Source organism: Scomber japonicus, chromosome 2 (genome assembly GCF_027409825.1).
Source record: "Scomber japonicus isolate fScoJap1 chromosome 2, fScoJap1.pri, whole genome shotgun sequence".
Classification (NCBI taxonomy): Eukaryota; Metazoa; Chordata; class Actinopteri; order Scombriformes; family Scombridae; genus Scomber; species Scomber japonicus.
The window spans coordinates 13,505,802-13,526,830 of NC_070579.1; the positions used below are offsets into that span (position 1 = coordinate 13,505,802).

Below are 21,029 nucleotides of genomic sequence, written 5' to 3' on the forward strand. Positions count from 1 at the left end.
TAGAGTGGTTGACTGATGACCTTTCAACCAAAATAATATTAATATTGATGATGTTTAAGTAATAGCAATGTATAAACATTAACATTTTAATCAAAATTATTTCACCCAAGCTTATAAAAAAAACTACTTTAAAGTTAATATAAAAAATACATCAAATTATAAAATTGGTTTTTATGTGTTAATTTGTATTAACTTGCTTTTAATGTTGAATAATGATCTTTTATGCAATTACAGCAACATGGACATGATGACTAGACCTTTCTGAAAATTTAATGTGCTTCTGTTTTTAGTCCTGAATTATGTACCATAGATATTTGTTCCAAGAATTAAAAATACAACAAACAACACATACCACACATATAGCTGATTAAAAAAAAAAACCCTGAAGATGTACTGCAGCACAATGAGTGTCAGATATATTTGGAAATAACTGGATTTTTCAGAGAGGATGGAGTACGTCTTTCAAAAGCAGTTCATCAGACACAATGTTGAGTTGGAGAGTCTTTGGCAGCTCATTCCTTTACAAACATGAATAATTAAAGTAAAACATCCCAGAAGGAGACGAGTGCAGTGAGACAAACCGAACACTGTGTGGAGCTGTTAGTCCTACAGCTTCTAACATGAGAGGGAACCCAATTAACAATAAAAATCTTCTCTCATATGCCTCAGCTCCAAAATACTACCTCACATGTCACTATCTCTCCCAGAGCACATAGCAATAAGCTTCATCGTGTGTGTGTGTGTGTGCATGCGCGTGTGTGTTGTAAGTGTGTGTACTTCGTCGGAACGGTGGCGTGACTCGTGGATCACACATAAAACAGGCACAAGGCAGGAAATGGGTTCACAGACAGGTTGAGGGAACACTGAGAAACAAGAGAGCAGCAGATGTAGTTTTCCCTCAAACAGCAGCACATAAGAGAGCATTCACAGCTTAGCCCATACATGTGTGTCTCTGTCTGTCTGTGTGTGTGTGTGTGTGTGTGCATCCATCCATGTTTACGTGTGTGGACCTATATATATAAGGTCATCCTTAATGGACTCAGAGATCAGGGACCATTAGAGAAGATTAATATATTGTTTTTTACTCCAGATTACCATCACAACTCATTATTCCTCTCATCTACCATCCTGCAAGGTTTACTCTGAATGTGTGAGTCTGTTGGTCCACACGTGTGTGCGCATGTGTGCACCTGTTATCTGCCCGAGCGTTTGTGTGCTTATGTTTTGTCTTACGAGCATGACATCATTTCCTGTCATCAAGGCCAAAGGTTGCTAAGCAACTTCATTTCTGCAGATTGTCAGAAAAGATGCTTCTCCGGCTTCTCTCCTCTGACTGGCTCGCAACCTAACTCTCTCTTGTCCCTCTTGTCATGATTGTAATGTGGCTATGGGAGAGGCTGGCTGTGTGTGCATGATTTCACATTTGTATGGACCAGTGTGCATTAATGCTTGAAAACACAGTGCAGAAAAAGAGGAGAGAAAGAGGAAAGTGGGATGTGGGAATGTATTGCCTGATAGACTCCTAGAACTAATAAAAAGGACAGAGTCTGTAATGTTGCTGCAGGAAGAATTGCTTCAGTTGTTTGTTTAAAGTACAAAGAAATATCTGAGCGTGAGCTGACTGTTATGGTGGTGGGAAAGTTACTCACACCTTTGGTTTGTGATTCTGAAAGCAACTTTTTTTTAAACATGTGATAGTCTGATTATAAATGTGGTAATGCTTTTGTTTAGCACTGCAATGATTACTTGTTTAATCAATTAGTTGCCAACTATTTTGCTAATTGAGAAATGATTTTGAGTCTTATATGATAATCCAGATTCTCAAAGGTGAATATTTTCTGGTTTCTTTCGTCCTCTATGATAGTAAACTGAGGAGGACATCATTTTGGGCTTTGGGAAACACTGATCAACTAATTGATTATCAAGAAATACACACATTAATCAATGATGAAACTAATTGTTAGCAGCAGCTCTACTTTAGATTATAGACCATAAATTACAGTGAATCAATAAAACACTCACAAGGTGTAGGGACACATGTAGGGAGAGGACAATAGGTCAGGGAACAAAAAGGTAATAAATCATTCTTTAATTTTAACAGATACAGATTCAGTGATAAAAGTGCAGGTTAATATTGTTACTGGGCAACAACACATTTATACAAGTGAGAGTTTATAAGACAGTTGTACAGCACCACAAAACTTAAGTTTCCAAAATGACTGTAAGGTATTATCCTGAAGGAAATTTGGTGTGCAGTAATTCCCAATATAACAATATTTGGAGTTTACAGCCACGTCCACGACTCAGTGATGCTCTACTAAACACTTTGAGTTAACATTCACATTTTAAATATGCTCACAGTGACAAGGCTAACATGCTGGTGTTTAGTAGTCGGTACAATATTTACCGTAGATATTTGGCCAGAAATCAAACATGGACATTTCAGACGGGACACACCAACGTTGCCACCACATTAACGGTGCTAAAAACATTCCTATTTTATTCATGTTTCCTGGAATATGCTTTTTGTGGTAATTTTTTTCTAATCCAAGTATCCTATAGTTTTAAACATCCACCCATCATATCATGAATCGAGTAATACTAATGATTATATGCAACGTTTCTAAATGATTTATATTGTAACTACTTTTTGGGTCCCTCATATGTAAAAGGACATCAATATTGTCACCCTGTTTTATCTTCATGTTGATCTCTTGTATGTAACCTATAATTTATTAATATGAACTGCTTTTACACCACTCTGTAACATCTTCTCTAATGAGCTACTTAAAAAAAAAGTACTTAATTACTTCAAGCTCTCTCCTGAAAGCCCCTTTATTCACTGCCTTCTTTATTTTAATAAATGTTGTATTTTGTTGATATGCGATTTGCAATAACGAGTAGTAACGAGTTTCCACCAATGCCTTCAACAGTTTAAGTAAACATTAAGACAAAGACAGAAAGGCAGAAGAGAGACACATAATTACTGTTGTCTCTTTTGTTGCCCCCCACTCTGAAAACTGATAGTTTAAGTTGTTGACACTGACACCTGTGTGTGTGTGTGTGTGTGTGTGTGTGTGTTTGTGTGTCTGTTACCTCCTCATGTACTACATCCGAAACCAGGTCAAGTAAAGTAGTAGGCAGGCTCAAGGTTACAATGCTCATGTGTTTCTCCACATGTGTGTATGTGCAGTATCTGTGTGTGTTCATGCTCTGCATAAGGATGTGCCCTCAGGTGGTTGTCATGGCAATTTCAATGATTGATCAGGATTATTGATCTGTAATTGAGTTCCCTGTGTGTGTGTGTGTGTATTCTTAGCGATAGCACGGAATAAAACACTTCCCCATATATTACGTTATGTAATGGTCATCATGGAAACACACCCAAGGGGCGCCTACCGCTCACTGATAATAAGGTTTGGCCTAGATACTCATCCTCAACCGATAACAGGGAATGTATTTCTTTATGTGTGTGTGTGTGCGTACGTATGTATGTGTGTGCATGCGTTTCAGTGACTAATGTAAACCAGCATTTGAACACACCACACTGACAGAGCTGGAGTAAAAAATGCATGAAATGATTCTGTGGAGCAGAAAGAGTCTTGCATGAGTTACACGAGACAGCAAGTGTGAGAAGAATGAGATATGCTGGAAGGAAAAGGAAAACGAATGGGAGTGGGAGTAGAGATACACAGCCAGGGAGACCCAATAATAACTGATTACTACCAACACACACACACACACACACACACACACACACACACACACACACACACACAAAGATGCACACACATATGTAGAGGCTTCCAACATCACCCATTGCTGCTCTTCCTGTGAGGAGTCAAAGAGGTCTGTGTGAGCGTTTGTGTGGTTAAATGTGTCCTAGATAGTTTAAACTGGTTGTTGAGATACACTAAATGTTTGATGTCATGCTGCTGCTGAGTTATTATGATAGCAGTGAGGAGTCTGTCTGCTGTGGGTGTTGATTGGGTATTACCAGGGTTGGGAAGGTTACTTTGGAAATGTAATAGGTTACACATTATTGGAAACTCTATTCCAAATGTAATAAGTAATGTAACTATTTCAATTACTTAACCCTTGTGTCGTCCTCCCGGGTCAAATTGACCCCGTCTGTTTTGACTGTTCCTTCCTTCCTTCCTTCCTTCCTTCCTTCCTTCCTTCCTTCCTTCGGTCTGTTCTTCCTCCCTCTTTCCTTCTCTCTTTCTTTTTTTCCTTCCTCTCTCTTTCCTTCCTTCCTTCTGTCCTTCCTCCCTTCCTTCTTTCCTCTGTCCTTCTTTCCTTACTTCCTCCCTTCCTCTTTTCCTTTCTCCCTCCCTCCCTCCTTCCTTCTCTCCTCCGTCCTTCCTTCCTTCCTTTCCTTCCTCCCTCCCTTCTTTCCTTTCCTCCCTCCCTTCCTCCACCCCTTTCCTTCCTCCCTCCCTTCTTTCCTCTGTTTTTCTTTCCTTCCTTCTTCTTTTCCTTTCTCCCTCCCTCCCTCCCTCCTTCCTTCTTTCCTCTGTCCTTCCTTCCTTCCTTTCCTTCCTTCTTCCTCTCTTCCTTCCTTGGCTCGAGGACAACAGGAGGGTTAATCAAAGTAATGTATCTTATTACATGTGATTACTTTTTAGCGTAAGTTTACCCATTAAGCCCACGAAAAGATAAGTTCAGGTGTTTTTCATGGATACTGACATGATTTATAAGGAAGATCAATGCTTATAGAGCAAGATTTATGTCTCATTTGAAAATGTATTCATTAGTTCATCTAGATTTTGGAATATAAAATAAAGATATCAAATGAAAAAAGTCTGGCATGGGCTTAATTCATACTGTGACATCATTTAAGCCCATGTGTGCTCCAAATAAGCCCACGTCAAGATTTATTTGCAAAATATAAAATATATTGTTTTCAAAGAATTAAAAACAGCAATATATATATTCAGTAATGTGTTAAATATTTAAAAATGAGAAAAAAACACTCCTCCTGATTACAGTTACATTTATTTTGTAATTAAATGATGTAACACTGCTACATTTAACTATTGCTGGGTACTGAATGGTGTTTCCCTGCTGAGTGAAAATCTCATCACAGCTTGTAGCCACACAAGCACTGAAATTGTCTCCTGTTTGTTTAGTTTGTCAGCTCAACGTCCGAGGTGAAATATCTCAACAATTTAGTTCAGAAAATGATTATCTCTGGAGGATCAATCTAACCTGACTTTTCATCTTGTGCCAGCAACAGGTCACAATTACCATTTAGTCCAAGACAATATAAAGCTAGGTGACAAATTCAAGAAAAAACCATCATAGTGGGCTTAATAAGGTGTTGGTTCACTACGAGTCTCTTCAGAGCAGCTTCAGTGCTCCTTGAAATAGATTTCAAAGAAGCGATGTGTCTGTAAATGGAGGGATGAGCACCATTATTCCAAGAGATTCCCTCATTTGGTGTTTAGATGAGTGGTGGGAGTGCTTCCTTTCATGTTGGTCCAAAATCAATTTAGTTTCTCATTAAACTATTCAATGACCCCTCATGTCCTGTATAGACAAATCTGTATGTTTGTCCGCTAATTTATTCTAGTTTTCGTTTCATTGTTCTCCTGTGCTAATGTCCTAATCTCTAAAACTAATGACCACATTTCCGTCAGCCAATTGCTTGCTAATATGTTAAAGTTAACAGCAGGACAGGGGGGGGGGGGGGGGGGGGGGGGTGTTGCAGCCCTGAATGTTTTCTCTGTTTTTTTACTTTTTATGGAAAAAGTCAACCAGCTGCTGACTGAAATCTTAGTGAATTTGAAACTTCTTTTCAGTTGAGACTGAAGTGTAACTGAATGTACTAAAAATGAACTCAGTCGTTATTGTTATTTATATATCTATGTACATTGTTTTGGAAAATTGTTAGTAAGGACAGAAAAAATCTACTACTAATACTACTAATGTTTGCAGTAGTCATACAATGCAGTAATATTCAATTCTGCACATGTAAAACATTGTCTCCAGCTCTGGGGGCTCTGGGTGCTCTGCTTAGCCTCAGATCTTGTCTACTCCTAAATCCTCCCTTGGTTAAGATAGACTTCAGTATGGTGTGCTAACATGTTGAATATTAGCAAATTAACATTCCAACATGCTAAAAGTCGCATTTGGTAATGTTGGCATGCTAACAAGCTTACGTTATAAGTAGTACTCACAAGCTAACTGTGAGCATGTTATCAGGATAAATAACTTCTCTAAACTCACTAACTCTCTCAAAGGACTGTTAATCTTTCTCATTTTTAGCCATGCTGTGTAATGTTGATCTGACAGTCGATCTGTTGGTTGATCTGTAGCTCCACTTGGTTTCACACTGAAATATCTGCACTATTATTGGATGGATTTCTCTGACAGATATTCACGGTCTCTAGAGGATGAAGTCCACTGACTTTGGTGAACTTCTGATGTTTCCTCTCGCTTCACCATGATCATGCTGTTAATGGTTCAGACTGAAAAAACTCAACAAATACTTAATGGTTTACCATGAAATTTACAACTGATACGATCCTTAGAGGATATATTATATTGACTTTATTGATCCTCTGATTTTACCCAGAGTGCCACCAGCAGGTCAAAGTTTACATTTGTGGTGGATTGTCATAAAATTTGGTACAAACATTCACTGACATTCACAATGTATTCTACTGACTATGTGATTGGTGATTGCCTGATGTTTCTATAGTGCCACCAGCAGGTTGACTTTATAGTTCTTTATTGAAATATCTGGACAAATATATAAGGATGGACTCCTGTAAAAGTTGGTTCACACATTCTTGGTCCCCAGAAGATGAAATGTAATAACTTTGCCATCTGCATATGTATTATTGTCCATAACATTTGTTTATGACCAAATATCTGCTAAACCAATGACATTCCTGCATCCTCAGTTGTAACATGTGGTTATTAAATGCATGCAAACACAAAAATCTACACTGTCAACATGGTAAACATTAGCACACGTTAGCATACTGATGTGACTCAAGTACGACTCAATTAGCTCAAGTACAGCCTCACAGAGATTCTCAGCTTTGTTCTCTAGTTTCTCATTTTTCCTCCCATCCCTTCACATTTAAAGTTATAAACATGCTCAAGATAAGTGCAAATTCTGCGTTCAAGTTGACTTAACATGACATCATGCAGTCATTAAAGTCTGCCTCATGTTCAGGTGCCTTGATAATGTGACGTTGAACCTGAGATACACTCATGTACATGTTTTTTTACTCTGGCACCACACTTAGTCCAAACTTTAAACCTTTTGCCCATCTAAAAATAACCAAATTGCCCGTCTATTTTTAATCCATTCAACAACTCCATTATCCTGTGTTTAATGAGTATTACAGCCTCACAGAGCTTCTACTGTGGGACTCTTGTTTTCTATCAAATGGGGTGTAAACATCAAACAAAACATCCCCAGAAAATTATTTGGAGGCCACGTTTAGATGTTTAAAAAATTAACAGGAAAACATTTAAGACCAGTGCTCCCTATACGCTGTTTGCATAGACCTACTGTACGATACTGTAAGTCTAATATTAGTTCCCAAAGTGGGATCCAGGGACCCCCAGCAGGGCCGCCAAGGAGCTGCATGAGACCCAGAGAAAAACAAACAGTAGTTTCAGAGGTTTTACAAGAGTTTATGGAGTATATTCGGCCTTTTTGAGTTCTCTGCTGTAACTGTAATGTATATGATATTATGTTAAGTATTTTCTCTGATGAAGGTTCATAAATTATCACTCAAGCATGCTCTTCATAAGTTTAAATTTGAGGTTCTTATTGTTATGTATAGCCTACTTTTCTGTAACTGTGTACATCTGCTTGACCACATTTCAATCCTAATTTTGACCCATAAAACAGCTATACTTCAGTTACTTCTGGAGTATAGAAAACTCTGGTCAATAAATCTGGTAAATAAATTCACTGCCTCAACTAACATCAAACATACGGCTGAAAATAAGTATTTTCATTATCAATATATATATATATATCAATTATTTAGTTGTCTGGCCTACAAAATGCCAGAAAATGGTGAAAAAAACACAAGGTGATGCCTTCAAATGTCTTCTCCAGTTTACTCCAGTTTCAGTCAATATTCACATCAGAGAATTTTTACTCTTTTTTTCCTGAAAAAAAAAGACTCAAAATGATTAATTGATTATCAAAGTTGTTGTTGCTCAATTTGATAGTTGGCAAATAAGCAATTAATCGACTTATAGTTGCAGCTCTAATTAGAAATACTGAAAAAGTGTGCTTGCATCAGTAATAATAAGCAGATAACATAAAACACTCTGACCCATTTTTTAGTTTTACATGTGTATTGTTACATTGTTATAGTCTATTGCTTTAACTCTGGTAAATAATCTGAATATGTCTTTTCCCATTGAGCCATTGTGTGCTGTGAACTGAATATAATATCAGTAATTCCTTGTTCCCTGTAAACTAACACAGCATAAGCTGATTTCAAGGTATTGTGTTGGAGCTCAGCCACACCTTTGGGTTTAGTGAATCGACACCCTAGCTGAGTGTGACTGTGGAGCATCATCTATGACAGCACCCCCTACCCTCCTTCCCTTCCTCCCTCTCTCTGTCACACACACACACACACACACACACACACATGCACTGTCCGCCGGGGTCGCTGGCTGGTCAGATAACCAGCAGGCAGAGACGGAGGGATATTGGGATGGGGTGCACTGTGAGGAGGAGGAGAGGGGGACCAGTCACATGCTCTGACTCTGACTCGCTCCATCACTGTCAAGTTACACAGAATTAAGATGCGCTCCAGTCAAAGCTTTCAAAAATAAAATGATTGCCACTTCTTAAGGATATATTATTTTAAATAAAAAGGTAACTCCGTTCCATACACGGTGGAAGTGAAGCAATTATTAAGTTGCAGAGTAGTTTATTAAACAAACTGAATGAAATAAGATAAAGTAACAAATAGTTGATCTGTGATTTTAACTACTGTGTTTTGTGTGTTTCTAGCTAAACTGTGAAAACCAAGTAGGCTTACCCTTACTTGCTCACTTTGGCATTTATAGCCTAGTTAAGTTAGCCATTTGGTTACCAAGGAAACCGAGTGCTCTTAACAGTTCCACCATTCATCCAAGGTAAAATTAACCAATTAAACAACAAATTTATTGAAAATTAAATAAACTGAATGATAGTATTGGAGACAGCACCTAACATACATTGTAGGTGATGACAAATTGTATGTGTTGCTAAACTAAAAGTAAAAGTAAAGTAATGCTCACCATTTGGTTGCCAAGGAAACAGAGGGCTCTTGACTATACGGTTGGCAACCATGTCCCCCAGATACAATATGACCTTATTCACTCAGAATAACATGTTAAGTCTTTTTTTTAATATGTAATTTGTAGGCTGCTTTCAAAATGAAAGCTGCCCAAATATGTTATAGTAGGATACACTTGTGTAGCGTTACTGTACTATGTATTATTAGTTATACAGTATATTAGCCTATTAGTTTTTAGGTTGTCTGATGGGTTTTATTGGCTCCTCCTGCACATTTCGTTTTTACTTAGTGTTTTACTTTCTTCATCTCAACAAATCTGCATGTATTATTATTATCATTATTATTATTATTATTATTATTATTATTATTATTATTATTTTTGTTCGTGTATGCAAATAACTAAACTAATTATAATAGCCTACAGTTATGTAGCTACTATTTTATGCTATTTAGTGGCCTGTAGTTGTGTACTATGCAATAGGTTATACAGTAGCCTGCAGGTATGTACTGTAATAGCTTATGTTATATTATAGCCTACTATCATAAATCATAAATAAAATTTAATGAGAAATCTTTTGTTTCGTAGCCTACAGAAGACAGCAGTTTTTGTTGATGTGAGACTTTATAGTCTGTACTCTGTTTTAATGTTTCCAATTTTTACCATTATTGAGTTTTATTTTTTATTTCTCAAATTGTATGTTTTTTGTTTCCAATTCTTACTGTTAAATGTTTGTTTTTATGTAAAGCACATTGAATTGCCCCAAGATATGAAATGCGCTCTATAAATAATGCTTTACCTTGCCCAGCGTATTTACGGTAATGAGGAGCATGCTGAGGTGGAAGTCGGTGTGTTTTTAAATTGAAATGTTATGAAATATCTTGCTAATATGTGTAATTTTCTATCTGGTACAGGGGAGTTCCGGGACCGTGCTGTCTTATTGTGAAGGTAAAATCCGCCTATCTCCGGTCTGCCTCTCTCTGGCGGGCTTGACGCAGCTCTCAGTCTCCCCGGTGCGCCTGAACTCCGGTACCTGACACCGCAGAGCGCGTCCAGAGGCTGAGGGGACGCAGACGCATGGGGGGGAAACCGGCTGATCCTCTTTTAACTTTACTTTCTCCTTTTTATTAAAACTTCTGCGCCACATCCCTCTTCTCTCTCTCTGATCCTTTATTTTTTTCTTCTTCATCCTCCCGACTGGAGAACTGAGTTTGGATTTGTAGGGGGAGTGGAGGTGGAGGGGGGCGAACTGAGGAGGCAGTGGACCAGCGGGCTGCTCTCAGATGGAGCAGCAGGGCTCCGGAGCTCAGGGCGCACGGCGGACCCGGTGTGAGTGAAGCTGGTGGATGGACGCTGCTCCCCGGTAAGGATGGCAGACAAAAGTTTTTATCGTTTGTGGAAAAATAAATGTACTTTTTCTTTGCTTTACTGTCCCGGGCACTGCGCTGGGTGAATGCTCGTGGCACTAAGGAAAATGTCCAGCTCATGTGATGTCGGTCTTTTGTAAATGGCGATGTGTCATCCGTAAAAAAGACACAATACAATATATGCTGGGAACTATAATATGCCTGAAGAAGTATATTGTAACTTAATGACCTAGGGTAGGCTACTTTATGTATGGCTATATAATTATACACCATAACATCACGAAAATTGTGTTGATTGTTTTGATATGATCGATTATATATCCTACTTTTAATTAATATAGAATTAATTAGCATGTTTTGAACGTTTGAGTGCTCCGAGCCAGAGTAATGCTATGAAATGCTGTGAAATGCTGTAGCCTCATACATGTCGTAGGTATATGTTACAGGCTGGCCTTCAGTTGCATGCATGTGTGTCAATATAGAAACACTTTAAGTAAAAAGAAAATGTTTAATTGTGAGACGACACACACTGATCTAAATGGTCGGGTTTAAAAAAGTGGCAATTTATGCAAGTGTGCATAAATTGCATTTGCGCAGCAGGGATAGGCTATAAAACAGAGTTAATGGATCTCAGAGGTCTTATTGAGGTGTGAATAGGTTTAATTCTGGGGACTGGTTGAGATTCAGTAGAATTATCTAATTTCCACATGGCCTGGCTGTTAGCAGGGGAGGCTCTTAATGAGCATTTTAAAACGTTTTTTAAAAGGCTCATCAGCAGGTTTTTAAATGTGCAGAAGGTTTGTTTTCTTTATTCTTTGCATTGGTTAATTGATGTCCACCCAACAGCTTCCATTGAATCACAACAAAAGGCCATAAACTGTGCGGCCTCACTGGAGTCCTCACACAGTCTAGGCTACATGCCCGTAAAAACACAGGAAATAAAGATACTGGCAGATTCAATCTCATTATTTCCATCAAACACACACACACACACATGCACATACACACACATACACACAGTGACACACTCCTTTTAGACAGTGAACCTGCATGCCAGCTCTCCTGTAGTCCTGTATATGCCTGTGTGGACTCATGGTTGGCCCAGACTTCTATTGTCTTGATTCTTCCTCGTGTTAGTTGTCAGAATATTCCAGTGCCTGCTCCAATTTAACAGTAAATCAGTAGCTTTGGAATAAATTTGCCTAAATCTCTGGAGATCAATAAGCAGTTTGAATGAACACGCTGTAGACCAGTGGCAAGTATTTGCTGTACTCGTGACAATGTGAACTGAGTCACATGCTCCAACTCTTATCTTATCCAGCCAAACTCCACTGCGTACTGCCCAATAAAGCAGAAAATATGATTAAATTAAAACAATTCTGAAGCCAAGATAAGAATCTGCTCCTGTGATCATGCTCTTAATGTGAACCGAGATTATCATTCAATTTGACATTTCCTACATGATATTCCAGCTTCAGTGCTCCGCAGTATTTAGATACTGTCACTGCGTTTCATGTGATTTTATCTTAAATTATAGCTTGAGGAAAAATAATATCAGAAAACTTGAGGTTACAGTAATCATCATCATTGTGAGTGAAAATTTGTTGTAAATAGAAAAATGAAATTGACAATATCACTGCCCAACTGTGCACCCCATTCTCTTAATACCAATATGAAATAGCCTTGTAAGCTACTTTCTCTTTGTAAGTCCAGATTGTTTAAAGCCAGCGTGGATTAAAAAAGAATAATCAGTAATGGCCTGTTGTCATCACTACAGTTGTACAGATGTGGGATTACAATAGGTCTAAGTGCTTCCTGTTGTCTGCTCTGACTCTGTGTTTGCACCTTTGCTCGTGTCTATTAGTTCACTCTGTTTTAGATTTATGTTTCCTGCACTGGACTGCGTACTGTGAGCTGTGACGCCTCTTGTGAAGGTTTTTTGCTTTTTGTTTCCAGAGCTAAACAGAGAATGATTTTTTTAAATGCATTTATTTATTTTCTTGTGCTTGCTTTGCTAGAGGGTAAAGGGTCTCATGGACAGGATGACAGCCTTGACAGTTAGCGCAGTTTGTTTTGGGAGCCGCAGTGCCACACAGTAGAAACACACGGCTTCACACAAAAACACACACACATACATGCAGCCATATGTTGCGGTGTCCTGAACAGTCTGCCGGTGCCCCTGCGCCTTTCCTTATTTTTTTTACATTCAGGCTGTTCACAGCACGGCCATGACGGGCACCCAGGAGCCAGACCTGCATGAGCAGCAGCACAGAGGAACATCGCAGGAGGAAGGGGACGAGGAGGAGGAGGGGGAGAAGGTGCATGTGTCAATTGAGGGAGATGAGGGGGAGCAGGAGGAAAAGGAAGAGCTGCCCTACCCTACTCTAGCACCAGTGGTTCTTTTGGCTCTGACCCAAACCAGCCCGCCCCGCTCCTGGTGCCTTCGAGCCGTCTGTCACCCATATCCTTCACCTGAACGCACTGTGAACATATGTGTGTTTGTACGTACATACATGTGTGTGTGTGTGTGTGTGTGTGTGTGTGTGTGTGTGTGTGTTTCTGTTTATAATATGACAGAGGCACTGTCTGTTTGTGTTTCAGCTCTGTACTTTCTCAAAGCTGTTGTACCTACAAGTCACTTAGCGCTTCAATGTTTACTTTACGTTTAAACACAAGGGAGACAGGAAGAAGGTCAGTGTCGTGCGCGTGTGTGTATGTGCTTGAGCCTGTGTGTGTGTTTGTGTGTGTGTGTGTGTGTGTGTGTGTGTGTTTGGAGGACTTCAGGTATTTCCTTCGACCCATTAGTTGGAGGCAAGGATGGCTAACATTTTTTCCCTGATTGGAGGTTTCCATAGTGACAAGCCCTAATGAATCTCCAGGGTTACAGTTGCCTGTCAGTAGCATTGTTACCAGCCTCCATTTATACAGCAGAAGGAGTCACAAATAGTAAAAACTCACGTCACCCATGCACCGAACCTCGCCCTGCTTCTGTCTTCATCGTCTCACCTCACATTCCCCTCCCTGTCTCTCACTCTATGTCTCAACCTCTCTCCACTTCTGCTGTAGACGTGAAGGTTCGGGTGTGTGTATGTGTGTGTAGATATCAGCGCTGAAGTGTGTGTGTGTGTATGTGTGTGTGAGTGGCTATGAATACTCTGAAGCATGCATAAACGTCAGCAACACCTCAGGGATTTGTCAAGGCTTTCCAAATTGAATATTTTCCACTGCTTATGATTGTATGTGTGCACGTGTGTTTGTGCGTGCGTGTGTAGTTGTGCTCTTGTCTGTGCACATCTGCGGGTATTTGCCATCGTCAGCACTCTGTGTACTCTATAAAATATAAATACATAATTGCTGAATAAATAAAATGTACACCAAGAGGAAAAGGAAAAAAAAAAAAAACTACAAATGCCATGAACCAAGCTCTTCTGTAGCCTGCTGGGCTGTTACCATGGTCGCATCCCCGAACATTGTACGCTCACTGTGTCAGCACTAACTTACTGGACACACTTACAAACACACACCCACGATCTCTCTCTCTCTCTCACACACACACACACACGCACACACACACACACACACACACTCGCCCACACACACGCTCACACGCTCACACATAAGCAAGTGAATGCCCTCACAAAACGAGGGAATCTCCCATGGAGAGGCTCTTTAGAGGAATCACCTGGTTGCTTGGCAACAGCGTAGCTCTGCCCTGACGGCCCGGTTACTTCCGCTTGCAGTATTTGTTTGTTTTTGTGTGCGCTCGCGTGTCTGTCTGTCTTTCTATCCTTTTTCATTTTTTTATGCGCTCACAGCACGGCTACTAGCACTACTAGTGACTGTGTGTGTGTGTATGTGTGAGTGTATTACTGTGAGTGATCTGCGGGGGAAGTAATGTGGGTGGACGTTGTTCGACAGGGACATTAATGTGAGCGCACTGGGGGGAATAAGGGGGGTAGGCAGTCCCCAAGAGCTGTAAGTCCCATTTTTCCTGAGGTGACCCCTCGTTCCTTTTTGCCTTTTTGGAACTGAGTACATATTACAAATTAATTTCCGATCTTCTTCTTTCTATTTCCTCCCATCTTAGAAACAGTCATCTTCCTTTGTACCATGTTTACAACATACTGTACATCTCTCCACCCTAAAGCAAATCTAACAAATTTATTTGGAACAAAAACAAGATAGGCTTTTGCTATTATATAACGTTCTCTCATATTTCTTCAATTGATTTCTGTTATTTCCTGTTTCTTCTGGAGGAGATGTGAGTTATACTGTAAGCGTGGAACAAGGTGCCTACTTTGTGAAGTGCTGAGCTTACCATGTGGCAGTCACCCCACTCCTTTAATGTAACATATGACACACAAAGAAACATGTGCACACATGTGGAGAGGCGAGCGCACGCACGCACACACACACAACATAACTTATTCAGCAGTGCATGAAACATTCAGAGCATTTCCTTTTGTTTAAAGATGAGAAAAGCTGATTCTGTCACTCCTATACAAGTACCTTTCTCTGCCTGCCTTTCTTCCTTTGCTCCATCTCTCTTTCCTTCTTTCTCTCATCCCTCGCTACTCAATCTTTCTTTCTTTTCTCTTGCCTAAACTGCCTCTTAATTGGGTTGAGGTATGTGTGTGCGTGCGTGTGTGTGTGTGTGTGCGCATGTTCATTATGGGGGTGATAGAGAGACGATGGATTGGAGGAGGCCTTACTCAAAGTAGGGTGAGCTGTCAGAATCGTTTCAGCCAATTAACATGATTCAAGAATGTGTCTCCATGGTTACCAGCTGTCATACTGTAAGGGGGTGGAGTCAGAGGTCTTGACAACTTGACAGACACCTTACTTGGCCCACCTCCACTTCTTCAGACTCTCTCTCTCTCTCTCTCTCTCTCTCTCTCTCTCTCTCTCTCTCTCACTCTCTCTTGTGATAACACACACACACACGCACACACACGGTGCACATTGACAGACATTGAGCTTAACTAGGTTATGTTTAATCAAGTCTGTGTGTGTGGATTCCAAAGTGAAAGTGTGGGCCAAGCAGCAAAGAGCATGAGCAGGTTGTCTCATTCATATACACCCGTTCACATTTGCAGATTCTCGTCCAAAAGCTGCTTTTTTTCTTCTTTTTTTTAGATGGGTACCACTTTCTGGGGAGGTAACCTTTTTAGTGATTTATAAGTCATAACTCACTGCTTTATTAATGGTTAATGAATCATTTAGAAATACTGCATAGGTCAATTATAACGCTTTAAGATTCACAATTTTCAATTTTTGTTTGAAGCTGTATCCCAAAGTTTACTCAAAGTTATTGTGAGTCTTTAGCTGTCAAATGAAGTCAAATTTATGTGTGTATGTTTTTAACTTACATGTACAGTCTTTTTTTAGTATGAAATTCCCACTTTGTGTTTATATTCTTCCTCTGGGTAAACACAAAGAGGTAATTATGTGCTTAAAAGACTACTTTCAGGCTTTTGTGAACCCAGTTGTGAACTCAGTTTTTTTTGGGTCACCATGCTGTGAAACATCTCTTTGGATGGTGTTGATTTTCCCTCAGCATGACACTTCTGGCTAGCTCTTTAATTTATCAAGAAGAAGCCTATTAATGAATTAACAGTATTTGTAACTGCACTTAGAAACTTTTAATAAGTCATCAGATGTGCAGATGTACAATGAGCAGTTCATTATTTTATACAGTGTATTTAATCTGTTTTTGTATCTGTGTCAGATGTATGAAACGCAATCAGAAAGAAAAAGTTAATAACAAAAAAGCAAAAGTAAGATTAAAAGATGAATTTGTCCATACCTTATGTTTGTAAACTTCAAAACAAATAGAGTTCATGTTTTGGGGAATTCCTACTCAAGAGAGGAAGTCTTTGAACGAACCCCCCCAACAAGTCCTTGGGGTTTCCCTCAATTGCTAATTTTTCCACACAAAGACAGTGTGATAGAGCTTTTCGTGACTAACTGAGAGTTGTGTTTTTTGTGTTGCTTTCCAAAACAGTGATATATTTGGTATGGCAATAACAAAAATCTTTATATTAGAGTCATTAATAAGGAGCTAGATTTATCTTTGTAATAACATTTTGTCTGCAATCACTTATTGTTTTTAAATCATATATCAAGGGATTTTACATCAATCCATCAAGTCTGCAGTTGTAAAGGTTGATATGTTTTTCATTGATCTATTTGATGTCTGTAGATCATTTCCAGAAGGCGAGTGGTCAAATCATCCTCTGGAGTTGTATTCTTAATGAAGAGTTAGCTAAAAGAACAAACTAAATGTCACATTGGAGGAGTTTATACACCAGCTACTGGGAATTTCACAACCCCGTGAATAGAAAGTAGTAGTAAAATAGCTAACTGTTATATAAAAGGGTGCTTTACCTGAAAATGGTACCACGTTAGGATATCTAGAACCTTCTCAAGCATGCATGAAGAAATAAAATCTGGCCAGATGTATCCAGATGGCCTGTGTGTCCCTATGGATGATGCTTTTAAGTTAATGAACGTTTCATGTGAAAATGTTCCTGCACATCAGTCTTAGCATGTGTATTCTTGCCAAGGGTGGAGGATGATGCCAGAAAGATCAGGGTGATGTGATCTGATTTGATTTACAATGTCTGGCTGACCTTTATTACCTGTGTTGGCACTGGAGGAGACTGAACGGAAGAGAGGTGGGGAGGGAGGAGGAAGAGATTCTTGGAGAGGGAGGAGGAAAAGGAACAGGAAGATGAGAGGATGAGGCAATTAGGGCGAGAAGACAAAAGTGTGGAGGCCATGTAACAGTTGCAGTTGTTTACACATAAAAGTTCGAATCATGGGGGTCTTAACCTCTCTCATGCTTCTTTTCGGCTTTGTGCTTTCTTTTCATCAAGCATCAAGCAATCTTTCTTCAGTCTATAATTGCACTTGTTTCTTGTTCCATGTTTTTTGGCTGAGCTGCAACAATGGGGCCAATCCTATAAACATGAATGTCTGTCCCTCACTGACTGACAGACTGAGTGATAAGGTTACACCATTGCTTTACTGAAGGAGGCCAAAGCTTGGGGCAGCCCATATCCAGTCAAGTATCCCAGAGTGCCTTTTGCACCAACCAGCAGCTATGGAAAAGATTTTGAGCCTGGCAAAAAGCTCTAACTAATATTCTGTGTCTTTTCAGGCGGGAAAGTGATCATTTAGATTTACAATATGAGGTCAATTTATCCCAGTGACACCTATTTGGAAATTTGCTTCAGTGTTTTCAGAAACGTGAGCAGCTGCTTGCCAGATGAGATCAGCTGGTCATCTCGGCTGATCATTTCGGATGATTAGCCCGACTCCTGAGATGATCGGCATCCGTCGTCATCCTGGAGAGAACATGATCTGATGAACTGACCCTTGCATGTCTGTGCAGTTCACAGCTGGCTCTAATATCTCTGTAGCATTTTGATATATGATATAATTCCTTTTTGAAGATAAATATTGGACTCACAGATTAAATATAACAATTGTAGCTGCCACATTAGCCTGTCTAAATGGAAAGGGAAGCATCATATTTTTACTGGATAGAACAGCAGCTCTGCCTCTGGGGTTCGATATCTCCACATTCCAGTCAATATAAATGTATTAAAATGAATAGATCAGTCTATATTAATTTTTGTTTTATTTTATTGAGCTGCATTGGATTTTTATTATAGCTACATTACAGACTGAATAACATTATTCACTGCATCTCTCTGTCAATGAGGTTATTTTTTTGTTAGTGGAGCTTTGGGTTAAGATTTTGTCACCGTACAGCCTGGTAGTCGTGTTGAAGCCGAGGTGCTGCTGTCAGCAAATAATACACTACTGTTCCTATTGCAGAATGATCGTAAAGCATCCTCCCATCCTCGAATGTTTGAACTCCTGAATAAAACTTGCCAAATCTAGCATTATTAGCAAGTACGCAAGTCCAACATTGGTGTACTTGATTTTTTTTAAAAGTCTCTTTGTCATTTTGGCTTCAGTCAAAGCCCAGCACTCTTCCTAGGGGCTAGGTCACCACGTGTTGCCACTACCTGTATCTGTTATTTCAAATTAAAACCCTTAAGCGTTTCATACACAGTTCAGACATACACAAGGTTTTGACCTAGTCTCATTTCTCCTCCGCTTCTTCTTTACTGTATCTATATCTCCATCTCTCACCCTGTAGGTCTCCTGGGCCTCTCCATCTCACTGACGATGTTAATTATTAAGTGTAGTTGTAGTTTATCTGTTGGCTGAGACTCAGGTTTCTAACAGAGAGCTCTACCCAAGGGCAGTCATATGTGGAGATGGTTGAAAAGAGACAAGGAGGGCTCTGAGTGAAAGCGGTGTGGAGGGAGAGAGGAGAGTATTTATATGTGCACAGGAGTGGATGAAAGACGCAAAAATGATATGCGAGAAATGATATGGAATGAAGATGGGAAATTATACCTCACTATATAAAGGAAGGAGAGCCAGGGAGCAGGAGGAGCAAAGCTGAGAGAAAAATAATTGGGCCAAGAGAGGGCAAAATGCTGTGGTGGAAAATGAGAGATGATAGAGAGAAAGGTTGAGTGTGAGAGGAGATAAAGGAAAAGCAATGGTGAGCGCGAAACAGAGAGACAGAGGAGGGGACGTTCCCTCTGTGTTTCATTGCTGATGTTGAATGATGGGCCAACTGTGGAAATTCTCCCATCTCATCCATCACTAACACCTTGACCCTGCCCTCTCTTGTTTAACTATGCGTATGTGTGTCTACACGAGTGTCATGGACACACAGCATTAGTTAAGAAGCTGTAACTTATACAGATGAAGCAGGATTTAAATTACCCTCTTCAGCGTTGAGGAAATTAAGGATGCTTCAGCAGAAGTTGTGCTCGAGGATGTCATTTTCTGTTGTGTGCGTATGAAATGAATATGTGTGTGTGTGTGTTTGTGTGTATGTGTGTTTGTGTGTGTGTATATATATATGTATTAATTGTGTTGTGTTCCAGTCCAGACAGGATGCAAGCGGATTGTGAAACTCAGAAGTCAGTTCCCACGGTGAGATGGGGGTTCCCATGGCAACCACAGCAAAGGGAGGACACTGGATTACCCTCTCTCTCTCTCTCTTTCTCTCTCTCTCTCTCTTTCTCTCTCTCTCTCTCTCTCTGTCTCAAGGGTGATAAAGGATTGTACTCTCATTAATTTTTCCGCCCTCTCGAGAGCAAAGTGTCCGCGAAGGGGCTCCGTGTGTGACCATGTGTGTGTGTGCGTGTGTGCGTGTTAGTGCGCACTTATGTCTATGTGTATTTGTCCATGTGCATGCTCCAGGCTTTGTTATATATGCGTCCTTGGTTCTTGAATATATTCCTGTCATCCATTCAGCAGTTTTCACATTTGTGCTCAAATGTGTGTGTGTGTGTGTTTATATGAAGCTAACACAATCCTTCCTTTAACTTTCTACTTCAGACTATTTTCTCTTTAAAACCTCTCTGTTATTCACTTCTGAGCTGTCCTCCTTCTTCCAGTTTGACAGCTAGCAAGCAACACAGATGCACAAACACACACCACATACGCAAGTTTACACTTAAACTGACTTCAAATGCCTCACCAACTGTTTCATGGTAGCTGTCTTGCTTTTGTAGTCATGAATATTAAACATGTCAAAATGTCTTGTCAGAAGTTGTGCTTGTAAATTACGTTTAAGCTTATTATTGAAAGTTCCTACTGTCATAAAAGTTGTTTTTTAGGTTAGTACTTTCAATTCCATGCCTACAAATTTGATTTTACAAGGGTGAGGCATAAAATCCACATGCTCAGACACTAATTTCAGTCCATGTTACATGTTTTTTACACTAGATACTTCAATAAGTCAGTTTCTTCAAGGTTTTTTTCTGGGTTGCTACTGACTTACCATTGGTTAGGTGCAGAATGGTGACAAATCAAAGGGAGAAAACCTGAATAAATGAGTTGAGAAACATAATGAATGCAGATGGTTGAATCGGGGCACAAGGGGTCACTGAGTGGTTTGATGAGTATGAAAATGATTTGAATCGTCTGCCATAGCCTTTGCATTTGCTAGATCTAAATAGTGGATTTTTAGACTGACATGTTAGGCAGAGCTCTCCAACCATTATCATCAGAATACCAACTTATTGAAGGGCTTTGAAAGAATGATGTTCATCCCTCCAGTTAAGTCAAAAGATTTGTAGAAACTACAGCAAATTGAAGCGAAGTTGCACTTGAGACAGCATATCATTTTTTTCTTATTTTTTGTAGGTGAAATATCCTCTAAAGTATTCTCAGTGTGGAAGGGTGTTGTCAAAGGTTTCAGTGATCCAGGCTCACAGAGATATTCCTGTTTCAAATATCAAGTTTTTAGTGAGAAGGCCAAAGTCAGTGTTGGGAACTCACAGCTGTCAATCA

At 39.6% G+C, this 21,029-nt stretch overlaps 1 protein-coding gene across 1 annotated transcript in view; it reads left to right on the forward strand.

Moving 5' to 3' along the window:
• The first annotated feature begins 12,865 nt into the window (after positions 1 to 12,865).
• The window catches only part of cacna1hb (calcium channel, voltage-dependent, T type, alpha 1H subunit b), a 38,501-nt gene continuing 30,337 nt past the window's right edge, over positions 12,866 to 21,029 (forward strand). The window contains exon 1 of the mRNA XM_053339510.1: positions 12,866 to 13,098. Within this exon, the coding sequence (XP_053195485.1) occupies positions 12,866 to 13,098 (233 nt within the window). The remainder of the gene's footprint in view (positions 13,099 to 21,029) is intronic.